The sequence below is a fragment of the Temnothorax americanus genome, unplaced genomic scaffold (genome assembly GCF_048541705.1).
Source record: "Temnothorax americanus isolate GAGA-0224 unplaced genomic scaffold, ASM4854170v1 Scaffold34, whole genome shotgun sequence".
Taxonomy (NCBI): Eukaryota; Metazoa; Arthropoda; class Insecta; order Hymenoptera; family Formicidae; genus Temnothorax; species Temnothorax americanus.
Genome location: NW_027509485.1, coordinates 600,689 through 614,498, shown reverse-complemented (window position 1 = coordinate 614,498; position 13,810 = coordinate 600,689). Strand labels below are relative to the sequence as shown.

At 39.5% G+C, this 13,810-nt stretch overlaps 1 protein-coding gene across 6 annotated transcripts in view; it reads right to left on the bottom strand.

Moving 5' to 3' along the window:
• Obsc (Obscurin) overlaps positions 1-13,810 on the bottom strand; it is a 35,237-nt gene that overhangs the window by 15,823 nt on the left and 5,604 nt on the right. For 3 of the 6 annotated variants that reach the window (XM_077413946.1, XM_077413951.1, XM_077413950.1), the window contains exons 2-16: positions 13,321-13,430; positions 11,868-12,023; positions 9,688-9,810; positions 9,312-9,482; positions 8,046-8,127; positions 7,645-7,740; positions 5,300-5,392; positions 3,724-3,888; positions 3,385-3,522; positions 2,798-3,299; positions 2,180-2,440; positions 1,972-2,007; positions 926-1,171; positions 704-845; positions 102-499 (exon numbers count right to left, since the gene is read on the bottom strand). In XM_077413946.1, the coding sequence (XP_077270072.1) occupies positions 102-499; positions 704-845; positions 926-1,171; positions 1,972-2,007; positions 2,180-2,440; positions 2,798-3,299; positions 3,385-3,522; positions 3,724-3,888; positions 5,300-5,392; positions 7,645-7,740; positions 8,046-8,127; positions 9,312-9,482; positions 9,688-9,810; positions 11,868-12,023; positions 13,321-13,430 (2,719 nt within the window). The remainder of the gene's footprint in view (positions 1-101; positions 500-703; positions 846-925; positions 1,172-1,971; positions 2,008-2,179; positions 2,441-2,797; positions 3,300-3,384; positions 3,523-3,723; positions 3,889-5,299; positions 5,393-7,644; positions 7,741-8,045; positions 8,128-9,311; positions 9,483-9,687; positions 9,811-11,867; positions 12,024-13,320; positions 13,431-13,810) is intronic. The other 3 variants (XM_077413947.1, XM_077413948.1, XM_077413949.1) reach the window with 3 other exon arrangements.

Sequence of the window (13,810 nt, the reverse complement as noted above, 5' to 3'; positions counted from 1 at the left end):
GTATTTGAGAATTTTCATAAGTTAATATTAATATAATATTTAAAACGTGACAGAGCAATGTTGAATTAATATTATTAATTATCACACGATGTAATTTTTACCTGTGCTGGTCTGCGCCACGCACGTGTAAAGACCGGCGTCCTCGGGCTTCACGTGCTGGAACACCAGTGCCAGAGTGTCCTCGTTATCTTTGAAGAGAACCTTAAATCTCTCCTCAGGATCGAACGTCTGTCCGTCGCGCGTCCAAATAAATCGCGGCTCGGTTCCAAGCTCGAGAAGACCTTCGGGAAGACCCTGGAAAAGTGGCTTTTCATCTGTCACCGTCACGACCGCCTCGCACGTAGCTTCGCCGTAGCGATTCATAGCCGTGCAGGAATATTTTCCAGAGTCCTGTTTCTGAACGTCAGCGATCACCAACTCGTAAAATCCCTTCTCGGCGTTGTCCCGAATAATTTTCACGCGTTCGTGCTTCGCGTCGATCAAGGTGCTGTTCTTGAAGCTAAGAAAAATATGCGTATTAATGTATCGATTTTTCTCAGGCCACAGACGTTTGAAATGGATCTCTCAATTTTTCCGAAATCCTTCTAACGTCTATTGCACATCTTTTAAATTTTTGTTACTTAATATTTAAAAGAGTTTTTTGTTTTCTTTTGTTTTTAATTCTAAAATATAAATAGAGCATTAGAGAAAATTTGAAACCTACAACTTCATTTCCGGATTAGGATCTCCTTTGACTTTAATCATGAAACGTAGGTAGGTATTCTCGAGGAGCTCGGTGTCTTTCAGACGCACCAAAAATATAGGAGCATTCGCTTCTGCCCTTGCCTTCTTCTCTTCTGGACTCACTACAATATTTTACATCAATAAAGAAACAAAATTATTTATCGTGTTCAGAATTGTAACATGTCATAACAATGTTACTTACATTGTTGAACCACTAATTGAGCGGTGCACGTCGCTTCGCCGTTCGCATTCAGAGCACGCGCGATGTATATGCCGGAATCTGACTCGTGAACGTTCTGAATCTCAAGCTTGCACGTATTGTCGGCCATCGTGGTGGTGACGCGATCGGCCAGCTTGTCTTCCATCGGTTTATTATCCTTCAGCCATTGCATCCTGGTGGTCGAGTCACTGGTTAACATCGTGCACTCGAAAGTGGCAACTTCCCCGGCTATAAAAAAAAAAACAGTTCGTGTTAGCGCGAAGCAACGATGCGTCGTGATTCCGAAGGGAATGAGAGCGATGAGAAGCGAGTCCGTCAATTCCAATACGACTGTCCTATATCTAAAAATATTCAAAAATAAACAGCGTCGAATGTGCCGTACTTTAATGCGATTCCTTTCAACATCGAAATAGGGAGGAGCACAAAAATAATGATTCTAGAATGGATTTACAGTAGTTATTACAAGTACAATAACGGATCTGACTGTTACATATACATATATACATTTACATCAAGTGTGAATGATACATAACACTGCTTTTGATATCGTAATTTATGAAAATATGAATGTGCATCGGGGAACAAACTCTAAAGTGCGTATTAAAAGATATTACTATTTGATATCTGACAAAGAACTAATTTGCTATAAAAAATTTCGTCGAAAATATAACATACATATACATAAATATATATTTTTAAACAAATGCCTTGATGTCGCTTTACGATTGAAGAAGCAATATAGTGTGAATATATGTCACTGCAAATGTCTGTGAGTGTAGAGATAATGTTGATGTCGGAATAACGTGTCAGTGTAGTGAAATGTAAATGTTTAGTGTAGATATTGTGTATAGAGCGAACATCTATGGTTTTTAGCATGTAAAGCGTGTTCAACCAGCCACGTGATATTACGCCTAAAAGCAGTGTGCTCTACTGATCTATTTAAAAAAAAAAAAAACGAAAAGATATATAAAAGAAATATAGAGAACAGTGAACGCTGATAAACTAAAGCAAAGTACGTGTCACTTTACCTATGGCGTGTATCAATGCCTTTTTTGGTTGCATCGCTAAAACAATAAAAATGTATCTTATGTCTTGTGATAATCAAAGAGAGAAGTGTACGTATTATGCTTAACGATCGTTTAATGCTATAAACTTTCGTACGCCCCCGATTATCAATTAACAAAAATATCACTGTAATTAACAATAATGTAACTGTTGAAAACTTCGCATACTTACGTTCTACACTGCATCCCTCTATCGTTTTGATAAACACCGGTTTGCCGGCGTCGGGGTCAAGAGTGATTTTGGCAGTTCTGCTTTCGACATTCGTGTCCGTTGCCGTGCCGCCGCCGGCGATCGCAGTCTCGTAGGAAGTCGTGCTTTCCGATATCCGACCCATCCCTTGCGACGAGGAAGACATTCTCGTCTCGACAGCGGACGCCGCCGATTCCATGAAGGAGGACACGCCATTGCGACTGCTCGATACCGACGAATACTCTACAGAGATATTAATCGGGAACTACCTTACTCTCTACTTGACATATAGTACGTTTATAAGATTCGGATTAGAAAGCTTAAAATTATCTTTTTTCTTTTCTGTGAGCATCATATGAAATGGTGCGAGATTTATTGGCACTTCGCCGAGAGAAACGATATTTGAGAAATGACTCCTCCGTAAATTATTCTCGACATTCTTGAATTTGACAAATAAACAAATATATGTATAATAAGCGTTGCAACAATAACATATGTTTAGCGCAACATCGATTTACCAGTTTTAACGAACTTCCACATGCGACATCAAATTAGATGAAAGATTTCTAGTACTCGACGATTTCACCAACAAGCTCTCACCTTCCACGACTTTCGAAGAGGCGCTGTATCGACTCGCGGAATATCTTCGGGACATGTCTGCTTGCGCTTCTTCGATCTTAGTCTTCTTTATTTCCGACGTATCGGTTGTGCCCACGGAATCCTTCCTCTTCTCCGCGACTTTCGTGGAGTCCTTAGTGTCTGTCTTCGCCTTTGCTTCTTCCTTCGAATTACTCTGAGTTTTAGGCAATCCTGGATTCGTGGCTTGCGGTTGCGGCGGTTCGATTTTCACCGGCACCGGCTTCTCCTCACTCCTGAGCTCTTCCTTGCCTTCCGGTACTTCTTCGGTCACTTGAAGATCATCCGCCGCATGCTCGGCGAGAGCGACCAAATCACTCGCGTACTGACGGATTTCCTTGAGCCAGCAGGCTTTCACGGGATCTTTGTGAGCTACTAAAGTGATGGGGTAGTTGGACACAGCCGGATTATGGAGTTCAAACGATCGTATGTTGTCGAGATGGTCCTTCACTTCTACTTCCGGTAACTGGAACAAAGCATCGAATGTGTTGTATTATTCTATGCGGTTTAATTGCAAATATTACAATGTCGTCTTCTCGATTCTTTCTTACTCGAATAATGTCCTTTAAGATGAAAACTGATCTGTCCTCCGATATCCGTCTGACTTTGCAAATGAGAATTCGTGCTTTGAACAGGAATAAGTATCTTTCTTTGCTTTTTCCTTCTTTATCAATAACCGTGTACCATTCCTGAAAAACATGTAACGCAATTTTTATATAATCAAGAATTCAAGATTTTACGATTAATAAAATTCTACTTGTTCGTATCTTATTATTGCAAGCACAAAATGACCAGATATTAAATTCGTAGGAATTATTCTCGATTACTTATAACTCTTCCACATTTCCTATAATTTTCTCCTTATTATCTTCTAACACACATATACTTACGTGCGTAAGTAATCTACCAAGTTTGTGAATGTTCCCTTTGTACCCTTCGATATTGCTTATAAATTTATTGTCGGTCGCTCTATGGGGGATTCCTAGCATCAACTCTAGCGCCTTTTGTAGGTCGTCGCAATTTTCGCCTAATCGGGTCGAATACTTCACCAGCTCCTGCGAAGAATATGCGCAAATACACTCGTTAATTTCTTTCTGTACTATAAATTCAATTAGTTAATGAATTCGATAACTTTAGCGACGGAATAAACCGACGTGAGATTCAGTCCGTCTACGATCGCACGAATTTTACGCAAGGTCGCGACTCTCATCCCTGGACCGAATTAACTTATATACTTCGATATACAATTATTATTATACCGTCGCAATTTTCCACGCTTGCACCTGTCTCGTGTTTGGATAGACTTTTTCCATAAAAGCTAAGTCGTGACTCGATCTACTGTATAGACGAACGCGCGCTTTTAGCTCGCTAAATCCGTACAACGCCCACACATTCGTGCGAACACAAACGCGAAATGTTCTACCGCATCGTTTTTAGAAAGGCCAAATTTATCGAAAGATATATCCTACGTTAAGGTACGAAGGAACTTTTAATCGCGTGAGAACGGAAAGGATTTCTTAATGGAGGATGTCGTACGATTACACTCACTTGTTCTAAATTTAACAAACTTGTTGATGTCGACGAAGAAATAATTAACTACGTTATATTTTCAGATTTCTGAATGTTTACCACGCTTCTTTTTAAAACACGTAGTCGTTAGAGCGGCGGCGCCGGCGGTCTGCTATCAACAAACAATGTATAGGCCAAAAACTATTTAACCGCAAATCATTCTTGCTTATACTTCAATGTAAAAGTTGCCGCCTTGATGTTCATTTTCCCGGGCAACTGGCCCACTTGCTAATAAAATTAATCCACTTGGCTTAGAGACTTAGACGAATGTCACGACGAACACTATATATTAAATACTTGAACAATCTTGATGCAATTGTTAGATCATGCAAATTTTTTGTTAGATCTAGAATTCTTCTATACTTTTCTATTGCGTAAAAAATTAAATACAAATAAAAATATCTGTTAAATTAATTCCAAATTCTTAAGAGACACATATTAATGGCGATTTTGTTGCGTGATTTAAAATTAGGAGGACGCGCGTCTCGTTAATCTGTAATGTATACGTCGAATGAATGGCTGTGGATAATTATGTCGAGGAGACACGAATTCAAGGCAAAGTGGAAAGCGCTTTAGCGCCGCGCTATTTCCGTCCGGCGCAATAAAATTCTAGTGGAAATATAGGTCGTGCTGTATATCTTGTGTACTCAGTTTTGTCTCATATATATTGTCTCGTTACACGCTGATTTCATCAGCTAAAAAAGTATCGAGCGTACTAAACATTCTTGTATTACTCACTTTTGAAAATAATCTCTTTGAAGATGCTTTTCAAAACTCGCAAGTTAATGATGCGTTTGTGTTGTCGTGAGTGTTTGCATAATAAGATTATGAGGCAGAAAATATTGCGATCTTGCAACGAATCTTGTCGAAATAAAAGCAAAATGTTATTTTACATACCTTTAACAGGAGCTGGTAGTCGTTTATGCGTTGTATCGGGAGCTTCAGGTGTTCTGATATGCTCTTGTCGTCACCCAGAGTCTGGCTCAACTCCTGGAAGAAACGAATAAGCGATGGTACGACTGATCGGAACGTCCAGTTTTGTCAACGTCATGGTATATAGATATTCAGAACAAATTTTGGTGTAAATTCTATACACAAAACGTTTTACATGAAATTAAAGTTATATTAATGAGAGTTCAAATCTTAGATCTTTTTCACCGAGATTCCTAAGAGTTTCTTCATTATTCTTATGCGTCTACCCATTTAATGTGATCTCGGACTGAAGCTACGTTCTCCTATTTACAATCTTTTCATGATAAATTTAATATCAAACTTGAAATTCTGTCGCGCATACACAAATCTCATTGCTATTTCCGTATCTATCTACTTCACGAAGCGTGACTCGTAATTAGAGCAGATCGAGGGACCGATAAATCATAGCACGTTTTTCGGGCTAACAACCGAGATCGAGGTGCCCTCAACGGTGCTTCTCGCGGCGCAACGAACGAATTTGCCGACACCGTAATTCGACACCCGCGGGGAAGATTTGGCATGAACACGTGTATTTTTGGATGTGTGACTGAATTTTGCGCGCAAACTGCGGGTGTGTGTCACCCCCGCAGAGCGCGTGGTCACCACGTTCGCGCACAACGGGATGACGACGACGCACGGGATTGACGTATCGCGGCGTCTCGCAACTTTCGCATAGTAGAACGGAAGAACATTTGGAGAACGGAGAATGCAGAGTGTATTTTTGCTATTGGACGCGCACCTTGAACGGGGAAGAAACACCGTGAGATCGAGGTACTTCGTACTGGTCGAGGTATATTTCGTCGTAGGTCGTCGCGAAGGGTGCTCGCAGATGGAGTGCGCACAGGAGTCCGGCTCCTGATCAGATTTCTTGGATCCGCCGCGCGGAGATTCTCACATACGGACGGCGTGGTGGTCAGTGGTTCGCGGTACTGAGGAGGAATCTTCGGGCGCTCGCAACCGCCGCCGCGGCAAACTCGGAAGACCAATACGGCAACGGCTATACTTAGACGCCGGACGATTTCGTGTGCGACTGACCACGCGCGAAAACAACACGAAGATCGCGCGGAGATCATCGATACACTCTGGATCCCGAGATGCGTTCTTCTCGTGACTATCGCGCAACAATCTCTTTCCTCTTATTCGTCTTCCAGCACGTGTAAAGGATGCGTAAGAATCCGCAGGAAGACGATAAGAATCTGGAGTACCTTGCTCGATTAAAATAATTTCGCAGAGAATTTGAGTCTTATTGAAAACCAGATTAATCTCTTGATTGTTCTAACTATCTATATAACATAATTTTACATCAGAAAAGTTGCAAATTATAAATATAAATCTTGAAACAGTTTTATGTTGTGACAAAATACGTTCAACGGCAAATGTTCTTTTCTACAATATCGCAGTGTCGATGTAATATATCGCAATATACAATATTGTCTATGATGTGTATTCTGAACTTTAATAAAAACGTATTTTTCCGAATAGCACACGCATCTCGATACTATCAGTCGTAGGTAAGAGAAGCGAAAGATGTTCCGTCTGTTAAGAATAAACTCAGCTATTTCGAGGGCTGGACACACGCCCGCATATATCCCCCGCATGTTATATAATTACATCATTTTCTCCAATCCATACCGCCGCCGCACCACGGCGATCGAATATGGAATTCCGATAAAAGCTCGCAACACGCGTGACGTGTTGAAGTTACAAATAAAAAGACATCTGTTTTGAAGTTTTAGAGCAGTTATGTAGGCTGGATCAAAAGCTTTTAAAAGATATTATTATAATAAGTAATAAACAGTCTGCAGAAAATATTTTTTAACACATAAAAATATCATGTATAATATGCCACGATATACGTGCGTTTTAATACACACACACACACACACACACACATACACAGAGTATCTAGTATTTAATTTATATCTATTTTTATATTTTTATTTTATTATTATTATTATTATTATTTTGTTAATAGTTTATATTTGATTTTGCACCTAGACGTAAATATATCTTTCAGTATTTTTAGAAAAGTGAAATATTAGTTTGTCATCATACCTATATTATAGTCTTGATATTTACATCATTAATGCCAATTTGTTACGATTCGCGTGGTTAAGTTTTATAGGTAATCCAATTTAGAGTTTGGAAATTGAATCTTGCATTTCAGTCTCGCTAATTCAAGCTTAGTAATTAATACTTATCTAAGAGCGACACTCTCATCCACAAATTAGTAAGAAATTCGCGATTGCAATGATAGAAACACAACTTGCCTCAAAGTATTCGCGTACTTCGTCGTTTGTCTGAAGAAATTCCTGAGCAGCGGGCTCGTCTCTGCAATACGCCACGTGCTTGTCAAAGTCTCTCTCCTGGAATAGAATAGCGTTTGTTATACTTTAAAACTTTAAACCATTCGATCAAAGCATTTATAGCTGCGTAACGTAATGTCAAATGTATTTCTCCATAAAATGTTCGGTCATAAAAATTTCCATTTTATATCTTTACAAGTGCAATTCTCACATATCAAAGAAACATTATTTCATTTCGCGCTTTTGCGCAGAGAATTATACAAATACAATTAAAAATAATAAGAAAAAAAGTATAATTATTTTAATGCGAACGTCAACATAATTATTTTAATAATAACGATTACTGACAATGTATATGCACTTACCAGTCTCAAGAAAGTTCTGCCAAGCATACGTGGTTGATCCGCATAGTACTTAACGCCCTCGATCAACACCCTGCCGAACGATCTAAGTAAGGCCGGAATTAATTATCATGCCAAAGTCACACCACGCCTAACATGCTACGGAATGGAAGTCTGTGTCATCTTCAGATTGCGACACGCTTCATTTAGGAGCGATACATAATGCAAGGGTAGTCACCCAAGAAATGTGGCATATTTTGAGAAATGGTCAGTATTATTTACTGATATGACAGAGGGTGGAAATGAGTCCTACGGGTTTCACGAAAGAAATTAGAATCTAATTTAATCTCAGATTAAAACAGCAAGATCAACATTGATAAGTGCTGATGAATTAATATCAGTCGAGTTAGTAATAACGTAGTCAATACAAAATCAACTTCTATACCAATGTCGTACATCAATGTCATAAGTAACATGATAATTTTCTTTTGTAATGAGATTAGAGAAATATCTATATATATATTTACTTCAAGCTTATGCAGTTTTACAGTAATATTTGATTTGTTACATCTAAAATCATGTCTAACGTTAAAGTAGGGCATTGTAATTAAGTTCTCAAAAAGCGATAATATACATAGATACAGATTAATTTTTGGGGGCACGTTCACATATATACGAAGAAGCACACTATATATTACACAAAATACGCTTAGACGATAAACTTACGCTTCGTACATCGTATTCCGCTATAAGTGAAAGAATAATGTGTGGAGAATTGTATGCGTATATAACGTGATCGTGTATAATACAGTATTGTGTACCAATCTTTTGGTGATATAATTGATAAGCCAATAACAATGTACATTAAAAAATTACTCGAGTGTGCATGTGTTTCTTCGATGTGTTCGCAATTGTGAATAATAAAATAAAATAATTATTTATGTGTTTTATGTAATTAATAACATAATAGAATATTTAGATAAATAATAATACATAATCTGTATAATCTGAGATTATTATCTCCGTAAATATACTGAATCTATGGAAAGATAAAATTTATAATATTTATAATATTATTTCATAAACTTCACAGATTATTTGCGCCTAGAAATAAGTGTGTACGTTTAATATTCATTATTTTCATTAAATTGAATAAAAGCCAATTAAAAAGAAAACAGAAGTGTGTCAGGTATTGTATAATGTATCCATGAATGTGTGTGCTGCTCGTCTGAGAGTGTTGCAACGCACCTTTACGTTTTCCTATGAGCGTATGTTGCTGTAAATACATACGTGTTATGAAAATCAGCTATTTGCTTCAGATTAGTGAAGATAATTTCTTTGTTATCTCGTACGGCCCGCGGGACGCCAGGATTGTCGAGGGGCTTCAAATAACGTTCGACGACGAGCTGAACATCTCTGCCGAACTCTTCCTCCGTCTCGATTAGCTCTTTCACGACAGCTCTGTAAGCAAAGCGAATGTTGGAACATTTTTGTCTTACTGTTAATTGTATTAATTATAGCATAAAATGTTTGCAAAGATTGAGAGTATCGTAATTAAGTTTGTGATATAAAATAAAGTATAGATAGAAGGAAAGATTGACTTCAAATATAATTGAAAATTATAAGAATGCGATTACAAAGTTGAAAATTAAGTGCAGATACATACTCTCGTCGATAATGAGAATCTTCTGGCCGAATCATTGATGAAGTCTCTTCGCTAAGTGCCGTTTGCATTAAAATGGATGAAGGTAGCCATCCTTGCCTTCCGTCAGATGTACGAACGTATACCCTGTAAAGCAACAAATCCTATTAGACATTTATTGTAAAGAGAAATATCTTTCGCCGAATACTTGTATTTGTCTAAGATTGCAGACATTCGACAATTTTCTAATATTATGTCTTTGATAATAACACTTCATTGAAGTCATGATAGTCATATTAATCATTTCTGATAATCCGCGATTGTACATTTTTAGCATTTAAAAAACTAATTAAATGGTCATTCTTTGGAAATATTTTTTTGTATAAACTTTGTTGTCAATACTTTTCGTCGATAATTTTAAAATTCATCTAATAACTAAACTAGATCGAATCGGATGCTATCGAAAGAGATGATATAGATAGACAGACATTCGAAAGCGTAGGAGTCGCGCAGTTATATTTACACAGAATGACTAAGGCATCGGTTCATCTTGTCATCGAAGTCATCGTCCATTCACAGAACGCAAAATTTGTTGGCGAACGTGCTCGAATTGCTACATAGGTGCTTTATCACATACGTTTTCATTCTCATGACTACAGAGAGGTGTGGCATTATATATGTGTCAGCCTCACAAATTCCAATATCGCTTTAACTTTTTAAGGAATAAAACATATTGCATATTGAAATATTACATATTGAATTAGTCTAAAAATATAGTTTTCTGAAGTTATAAATATGTTGAGTTTCTGCAAAACGTCCGCAATATTTCTTTAATGTCGGTGCCTTCCTTTGACATTCGAAGGTTTCCTTTTGGCGATAAGTCGTGCGCTATCGGTTTTACTGACACTGGCCTGCCGCCAATAATCACGCAGAGATACGATCGCGCGAGATATTATTGCCCAAGACGTTTATAAATGCTTAATCTTCATTAGCGTCTAGCGTCGTCCATAATTCAGCGGTGTTGAATTTATTTCGGAACTGTGCAAGTCCAAGTTTGCTCTCAATGCGGCTCGCATGACAACGGGCCGCTTCTGTCTCGCCTGTCGTATTTAAACGCACACGTGTCGCACAGGTATTTGACTGACTGTTTCGTTAAACGCGTTAACGATGCGACGGCAATAAGATTCATATCGAATCACTTGCCATAAACATTCGGTTTTATGGTGTTCGGATATTAAATTTTATAGTAATGTATTATTTTATATTTTTGGCTAAAACAGTTTTTATTGCGACATTTGCTTGTACAAATAGATCTTCCCATCATCTTTTCTTGTGGATTGCAAAATAATATTTGCTACAATCGGTATAGCATAATTCAATATATTTATTTATGATTGAGATTCTGGACTTAATTTTTTTTTACGATACATTATCAAATTGTTCGTCATCATTAACTTGTTGAAACTAATCTGTGTTTATTTTTTTAAAATTAATACATCCTAGACAGCACGCATGTCCAAAAGCGGCACATAAGTCATCTTTTTAGACATTTTTCAGACGTCTTACGAAAAGGTGGATAAAAGACGTCTTACATCACGATTTTGGACATGGTGCTGTCTGGGATATTGATCTCTAGTCAAAGGTGGCAATGATATCTCTAGGAGTCTCGTGAGTCGAAAGGCTCAAAACAATGTGACACACTACGGTCGTCGCACGAGCCCGGTTTGCCCGTACGGCGCCTCTACCCGTCTCTCTCTCTCTCTCGTCGGGATCTCACCGCTTACGACGGCACGGCGTCTAACGGTCGAACATGAGTTTCGCGAGTTCGATGTCGAGACTCGGAATCGTCTGTAGACGACTTAGGTATCATTGAAGAGATTAGGTTGACGGGGCGTGTTAACGGATGACGACAATCGTTATCTTACGACAGAAAGTCGACGGTGACGTGTTCTTGATGAGTCCAAATTTAATGTTGCACTCTTCATTATTCTATTTTCAGTTGGTCGGGCTTTGTTACGAGAACAGAATGAAATATCGTGCATCGAGGAAGCTAATAATTTACGCTTTCGGCGATAAAATTAGCGATTGCGGAACGTTGTAATTCTAGCCGTCTCGTTACCAGACGCGATTCCCAAGGTAGAAACACAAATGAAACGTCTCGGTCTCGGTTGTCTCGATTGTTTCGGTATACCTTGGCCTCTTACCTTTGAAGGCTCTGGTCCGAGTCGACGCTCGGGCTGATTCGAGCACGTGGATCTGCGTGATTTCGACGCGGCCGAATTGAAAGCTTGTGCTTCGCAGCTGAGTTGTCCAGGATATCGCCGACTTCGACCTCTAAGTCGGGGTCCGTCCTCGCTTTCCTAAAACAACGCGAAACACCTGCTGCATGGTTCTCGTTCGTTTATGCGACGAAGACTTCATAAAAAAGAGACTTCTCTCTCTCTCTCGATATTATATGTTTGCACATATCTTTATGTCTTTGTTATAGAACCAACTGTCTATTTGTTATCGAAGTCGACCGCGTGAGTCTTTAAGCGTGGTGCAAAGCGATTAAAGCGGATGTTTCGCAAGCATTGCGGTGGAATGAGGGGTGCCATTTGCGGATTATATTTCAGCAACATGCCGTTCCACCTTGTTAATTTTGCGGATGTAGCTGAAAGCCATGTGCTGTGCTAATTTTACAGCGTGTAACAGCAAGGCGTAGCTTTCACGCGGCACGATGTTCTTCCGCCGTTACATTGCTTCACTCCAAAAGTCCCATATGCGATTTAGGAGCAGTTCCGTGAGACTTTTATCCTCGGTCATTCGAGGATTACTCATGCGTTGTACAAGCGAGCCAGTTTTCTTGCATAACCCGAGATCGCCGCCGCAAGCATCTTTTATGCGACCGTAAATTCCGCGCGAATTTTCCATCTGTCAAAAGTATTCACAAATTTCGCGCAATAAGTCAGCTCGAACGGGACATGTCGAACGCCAATAAAACCACCGTGCGGCGTAAAAATAGAACGCTGCAAGCGGGTGTGCAAACAGAAGCTCAAAAGCGTATCTCACACTCGCGGGGCAATGATCCTCGTCCACCCATACTCGGTTCGACATCCGGATTAGCTTGACCGAGGTCCCCCACGGGTTTCCTTCACGACGACCGTGCAGAGAAGCCGCGGGGCATTCGACGGTGGACGCGAAAGTATATAATTGCGGCCGCACAGTTGCGCGTACAAACAGCAGCCGCCTTTAAGATTCGCACCCGCTCTCTCGCGAGGAGAGACCAGCGTCATCAGCGTTAATAGTGCGAGATGCACCTGCTGGCCATAAATGAGCCTCGACTCCGATCCGATCTCTCATATCCTATCGCTTTCGCGTGTATGTACGCGCCGATATCTCGGGGTATAAATCGATGATAAACAGCCTTGGACAATCGTTATCGCGGGGACATGTCGACGCGCGCCGCGCGTGAGGACGACGCGTGTGAACGCGATGAGTCGCGCGGGCTATCTTTAGATCGCGCGGTGGATTTTATCCACCACGAAACGGTTGCCACCCACGTGTACACTCTCGCGGATACGTATTAAAGCGGCGCGATGACAATCGAGAGGAGCTATACCTTCCTTTTCCCCTTTTTTTTTTTAATTGTATATCCTTGAACTAAAAATTGCTTACTTTGCCGCACCGTCGTGCTCGACAGCTTCGACGATGTCGCCGACGTTCACGGTGAATCCGTCGTTGTCCGCTAAGTAGTCCTTCACGACGACATAATTCTCCGAGGATCCCTGGAAACGAAAATACGACGGCACAAATAGAAGCGAAAAACTGTATCTGACTTTCTTTTTCAAGTGCACCTTGAAATAAAGATAGAGATGATGCGTTTATTTCGTGAATTGTAAAACGTAGTTGCGAATTGTGTTAAAATTATTGTTTTAATAGAAGAATATAGAGACCAGATTTTGGAACCAGCGCAGAGAGAATTAGTTAGCAAGAGATGGGAATCTCGAAATTGGATCTAACCGAATCATTTCCTTGTACAGAAAAAAAAGTATTAAATCAAGATTTACATACTCGTATGTGCGCAATCTATAATCTTGAAATGAGCTTATATATTGTGTTAAATGAAGAAAACTTGTTCGAATTAAATTATTTAGTTAAACGAAGT